Source organism: Nannospalax galili, unplaced genomic scaffold, assembly GCF_000622305.1.
Source record: "Nannospalax galili isolate Female #2095 unplaced genomic scaffold, S.galili_v1.0 scaffold953, whole genome shotgun sequence".
Classification (NCBI taxonomy): Eukaryota; Metazoa; Chordata; class Mammalia; order Rodentia; family Spalacidae; genus Nannospalax; species Nannospalax galili.
The window spans coordinates 2,157-8,256 of NW_008332646.1; the positions used below are offsets into that span (position 1 = coordinate 2,157).

Sequence of the window (6,100 nt, forward strand, 5' to 3'; positions counted from 1 at the left end):
TTGGTCTTTTTGAGACAGGGTCTCCTTGTAGCTCCAGCTGTCCTGGAACTCACTATGTAGACCAGGCTGGCCACCTTGAACTCACAGAGATCTGCCTGCCTCTCCCTCCCGAGTGCTGGGATTAAAGGCGTGCACCACCACGCTTGGCTAGATGCCATTACTTTTTGAATCAACCATAGAACTTAATTCCATTTCTTTATAGCTTGGGACTTACTTCTTCTTATCGAAAGCAAAATTTCCACTTGAATATGACTTCCCCTCATACAGTCAACTGAGCTCATTCCTAGCTTCAAGACCTTATAGTTTAAACCTACAAAGACAATCCCAGTCTCACTGCTAGAGTTGACTGAAATGGAAAGGATCAAAGTCTTCTGGAGAAGAAAGTGCTTGCTTTCCTGGAAGAAGCTACTGGCAACCAATTCCTTTTCACTTGCTCTCACTCTATGATCATGGATAATGGAGCTCTAACACTAAGCCACTGGTAAGAATCCAGTGCTTGTAAGAAACCACCTAGGATCAAGTCACACTGCACACACAGCCATGGGGGTAACCCAAATGCTTAGAGCATCATGAAAGCAGTGATTCTGAGTCAGTAAAGGTCCTTATTGCTTGGACCACTCTTGAATTTTCCAGCAATTGCCCATGCAAGCACCCTAGAGCACGTGCATATCTCCTGAAACCATCTTATGCAAGACCGTTCCTGGTGAAGTTCCTGCCACTTAGTCGTTCTCTCTCGGTGATCAAGGGGACCCATATGCATTAAAGGCCCTGGATCAATACTTGGGCCATGTTAGACACTCGGTCTCAGCGGGCCGTGGATGGGTCAAGGGTTAGAAGTCTCAGTGCCTGGAAGATATTGTTACTGAGATCTCTATGACCTGCAACTCCAGTGAGTGATGGGTACATTATCAAAACATCAGACAAGCCACCATGGCTACGCACCAACTTCCACCATTCATAGGATTCAAATGAGGAGGGACAGTACAAACACTTACACTGCTAGAATGAGCACAGGACAATTTGCCTTTCGATCAAGATCAAGTCAATTCAATGGTGTTTCATACCAGAGTCATTGTTGCCAGAATCAGGCCTCACATTGCAGATGTGCAGAAAGGCTGATAAAGGATGCTGGTTACTAGACTGTGGTGTGGCAGTGGGCTCATAGTATTACTAAAAACACTGGAGATTCTGACCCCTAAATTTCTTGAAATAGAGACCACTGGGTTTCCCCTCCCTTTCTCTCTAAGTGGCCTAGTTCACAACTTGGCCTATTAAAAGATGAGGGAAAGAAGAAAGGAGGGACAGGAAGGACAGGGAGTGATGGAAATAGTGCAAGCACAATATCATACATGAAAAATACCAAAAATAAAAAAAATGTATTGTTGTTCTCATACAGAAGAATGAGAAGTCCTATTTCTCACTGTATGTAAAAATCAACTTTAAATTGATTCCTTGGTTAAAATTAGTATCTAATTAGAAGCTACTGCTGAAGAAATGTATCAAGAGATTTTTTTCCAGGATTATATTAATATTATACATAAGCAAAGTAACAGTTTAAATTGTAACAGTTACTTTAAAACAAACATTTTCTAAACAAAAAGTTCTCCAATTGATTAGAGAACCTCAAAACATGGAGAAAATACTTAAAGAGTTACAAATAATTTGCAACACCTAATCTGATTATGAGTTTAAAAGTGGACAATAATGGGGGGGGGAGTTCAATAACAAGAAGTAAGTAATCTAATGAAAAACGGGCCATATACCAAAGAAGGTGAATGTGAGGAGGTCTACTAGATGTCTAAAGAAGAAAGGCTCATGCGCTAAATCACTAATCCCCATAGACATGTGATTGCAACAAGGCTAGGGTAGGACCTCAAATTTTCCTGTAACTATTATGACAAAGACTGGAGATAAGACAGGCTAGTGAGAAAATAGCACCCTCAGACAATCTAAGTGGGATTGTAAGTAAGTGCTTATATGACACAGAATGCAGGGTCCTAAAGAAGGAAAATGAACAGTAGTGACCATGTGAGCTAGTCTCTCTCAAGGCTTATATCAATATAAGAAATCAGTTTTTCTAGAGAGGTCTGAACACCCATGCTCACCTTTCACAATGATTTTTAGCAGTCATGTCACTGAGCTTCCATGAATGAAAGAGGTGGTAAATAATAAGTTATCATGGATATACAGCTGAATCACGCTATGATTTTAAACAGAATTCACTTGTGTCATTTCAGATAACCTGTCTAGACATGGAGGATGTTCCTGAAATAAGTCAGTCAGATAGAGAAAAAATGTGTGATAGGATGTCAGATGGACTACAAAAATGCATTCAAGAGATCTTCTAGAATAAAAGGTTTCTATGGATAATTGCAATTTACATATACTATAATTAGAAATTATGAAATAGATTATAGTACCTGTTGGCACTAAAGTTTATATATGCATGGTGGTAGTGCCAGTGTTTATGCATATGGAAATTTATTCACTTCCTGCAGCCATTTTAATAAAACAAAAATATAAAACCAGAGTAAGCATAGCCCTGTAGGATAGGGCTCTCATGTGTCTGGACAGGGTCCTACCACCCCTCCCCCAATCCCATAGCCCATGGATAATGTGTCTCCTCCAACTTTGATTTGGTTGTTCTCAAGCAAACCTCTCTGCATGACTCAAAGAAAGGTGCAGGTCTTAACACATGGTCAATTCCCACAGCTATAAATGAGGACACTGGTGTGTCAACACAGATAAGAGAGACACTCAAGGACGGACACAAGTGATTAGGAGTGGTTTTACTTGTTGTTTACAAAATTACTTAAAGTGAAACAATAAATTCTGAAGATGACTTTTGGGTGCCTTTTGTGATCCCAGACAAGTAGTTATTTAGTAAAGAAACGTGACCATTGATTATAAGGTTGGGGTCAGCATGAAACAAAGGAACAACTAACTTCTATTTTCTCAGACATATATATTTTCATCATAGTCCCCCACTCTCCTAGCTTCTTTCCCTCTTCCTCCTGATGATCCTCTTATTCTTCCCAGTTAGTTACCATTCCACTTTAATATTTACTATTTGTTTTGGTGACTTGATGGTTTTAGTTAACGTTGATTACTGGGACATGTGTGAGGGAAGAATTTTTATAACTTTAAGTGTTATATTGTAGAGCATGTAGAGATTTTTAACATAACTGGCAGTAAAAATTACTTTTACTATAATAAGCACAATTTAATTTGCATTAAAAAACAACAAAATATTTTTCCTTGATATGAGGAAGAACATGTGAGAGCAAACCAGGATGGTGGTCGGAGGAGGCCACAGCACAGCAAGGTGTCCATCTTCATGTCTCCTCAAAATATCACATGATGGTGGTGACTATAGATGAGATTGAGCAGAGTCCTATGCCCCACATTCACAGTGTAATTTGCCTGTTATTCTTATCCATAATTCAAGTCTGTCCACTTTAATGTCCAAAGGCATGCAAGCAAAGAACACAGCAGGGCCGTTCTTGACAGAGGGTGCTGAACATGCCAGTCCTTCCCAGAACCTTGCAGGGGACATAGATTTAGTGACAAGTGAAGTCAAGGTAAGTGACTAGTCTGTATTTAAGCCACAAAATTCAGAGAATACATTTTCTGGTTATAAAAGGAGAAATGAGAGTTGTGGGTCATATCTGAGGCTGATGTGCTCGGTCCTTAGGGAGAAGAGGGGACATTTGGGAACTGTTAGATTTTAGGATCATACTGCCTGATTCTAATTACCTCTCCTTTCCTCCTAAATCCTAAGCGCTGTTGTATTTAGGGACTCTCAAGGGAACACAGCCCAGAGTCTCAGGAGAGAAACCTCAGCAGGCAGGATCCCTAGGCTTCCTCAGCATCTGATCTTGGTGAACACTACAGAGTCATTTCTTCCTTCGAGGATATCATCTGAAATTTTGTTTAAGTGGGGATATTTATTTAAAAAGAGAAATTAAAATAAACATTATTATTTTACAGTAATCACAGATTAGTACAGACCATAAGTCTAAAGAGTATCTATGAGAAACTGGTTAAATCAAACAGTGGCCAAAAGAGGAGCATTAAGTCTGACCTGCTCCTGAGGGCTGAGTTGAGCTCTGAATGTGCTGTGCTCCCCCTGCTGATCATGAGTACCCTCAAAGCGAATTTTGTGCATGGCCACACTGAATTCCCCTCACTGTGGGTCTCACACAGTAATACATGGCCGTGTCCTCAGATCTCAGACTGCTCATTTGCAGGGACACAGTGTTCTTCTCATTGTCTCTGAAGATGGTGAATAGGCCTTTCACAGAGTCTGCATAATATGTGCTTTCCACAAGCTCTAATTCGTGATCACTTAAAGCATACTCTGTACTTGCCACCCACTCCAGCCCCTTCCCTGGAGCCTGGCGGACCCAACTCATGCCATAGCCATTGATGGTGAATCCAGAGGCTATGCAGGAGAGTTTCAAGGACCCTCCAGGTTTCACCAAGCCTCCCCCAAACTCCACCAGCTGCACTTCACACAGAACACCTGCAAACACAGAGAATCCTGGTCAGGAACATGTCACTTATGTCCATAGCCTCCCTCATTCCTGCCCACTTCCACACTCAGCATCTCTTATTCTCCATAAATTACTTTGTAAAAGAGCAGCAAAGAAAACCCAGCTCAGTCCTAACTCCATGATGAGCTGTGTTCAGTGCTAATCACTGAATGGAAACACCTGGGATTTCAGGGTTGGGCTTCCCTGCCAGAGCTGCAGGGTCAGCACTGGGCTGTGCTTTATGAGCAGAGTGGGGTCATATTTGCATCTCTTCCTGTTTTTAGTGACCACTGGTGTGCCTGTTTAAGCGGGCAATTCTGGGAGCAGGTGTATGTGCTGTTCACAAGTTAACATTACACAACTGAATCCACAAACTCTGAAGCAGCTGTCAGAGATATGATGTATTCTACAATTCAGCAGTAGGAAAATTTAGCTTTTCTTTCTCACCACTGGGAAGCAGTGCCCCCCTAGTCCAGCTGCAGGAGATAGTGGAATACCCCAACTGAGGCACGGAATTCCCTTCAGTGAGAACATGGGGTAGTTGTCTTAGTCCAGCATTATTCTGAAGAAAGAAATAAGTAACCTGTTTATATGAAAACACATTCAGAAACCTGGGGTTGCTCCCATGCTGCCATCTTGTCTGTAGCTTAATCTCTACTCTTCTTCATCCACTGGCTTATTTTTGTCAGAATCATTGGGTCATATTTAACTTAAAATATTTTACCATCCAGACTTTGGGCATTCCTTGAAATATGTCTTCACCTATGAAGTCTTGACCATGTAAACATTGTCAAACCTTTGAAATTTTGATCCCTGAAAGCAGATCCTCCAAGGCATGTGATTGTGGAGAAGAAAATCTTGATTTCCACAGCTATTACCACATGAATTAAGAAGTCTTACCCAATGTTGCAGATAGACATGTTGTAGCAACTAGATAGCAATATCTTACGTCCACATACTTACAGATATATACAGTTGTCTCAAGGCAAAGGTCATGCTTGTAATGGACTTTGGGTAATATATAGTTTCCTATATACTACACTGCTTTAAACCCTGGTGCACAAACCTAAACTACTCCACTGAAGAACTTTCAGTCACCTGTCCCAATGTGTAATAGCTTATGTGTTTTAGGGAAAAATCTGATTGAGGTAGACCAACTGGGACCCAAGTCCAATTCTCAGTGTCATCCCTTCTACCATCATGGTCTTCTAGAGCCCTTAGTTTCTGGTCACATAAACAGAATACTTGTCCAGTGATGTGAATAGTTTCTTCTAGCAGCACTAGTACATCATAAACCAACTGTGAATGAATAGGGCCAGATCTGGAAAGAACAAATCCCACCTCTCAACAATGTATGTGCTTCAGTAGAATTAATGAAGTGGACTACATATTATCATCTAGTAGTTTTCCAAGTTTCTCACTTCAGGGATAGTTATTCCCATCATTCATCCATGGATCATTGTATAGAAGCCTTGTACACAGCAGGGTACTATGACTGACCATCAAGTTCCTTGGACTTCTTCAGGTACTACTATCAGACTCATCCTTTGAGGTTCCTGTTCTTG

General features: G+C 41.0%; 1 gene segment (V, D, J or C); it reads right to left on the bottom strand.

The window, feature by feature from the left end:
- Nucleotides 1-4,148: 4,148 nt before the first annotated feature.
- Nucleotides 4,149-4,676, bottom strand: LOC103729495. The segment is given in 2 exon segments: nucleotides 4,149-4,525; nucleotides 4,631-4,676. Coding segments are annotated over 2 exon segments (423 nt in total).
- Between the last annotated feature and the right edge of the window lie 1,424 nt (nucleotides 4,677-6,100).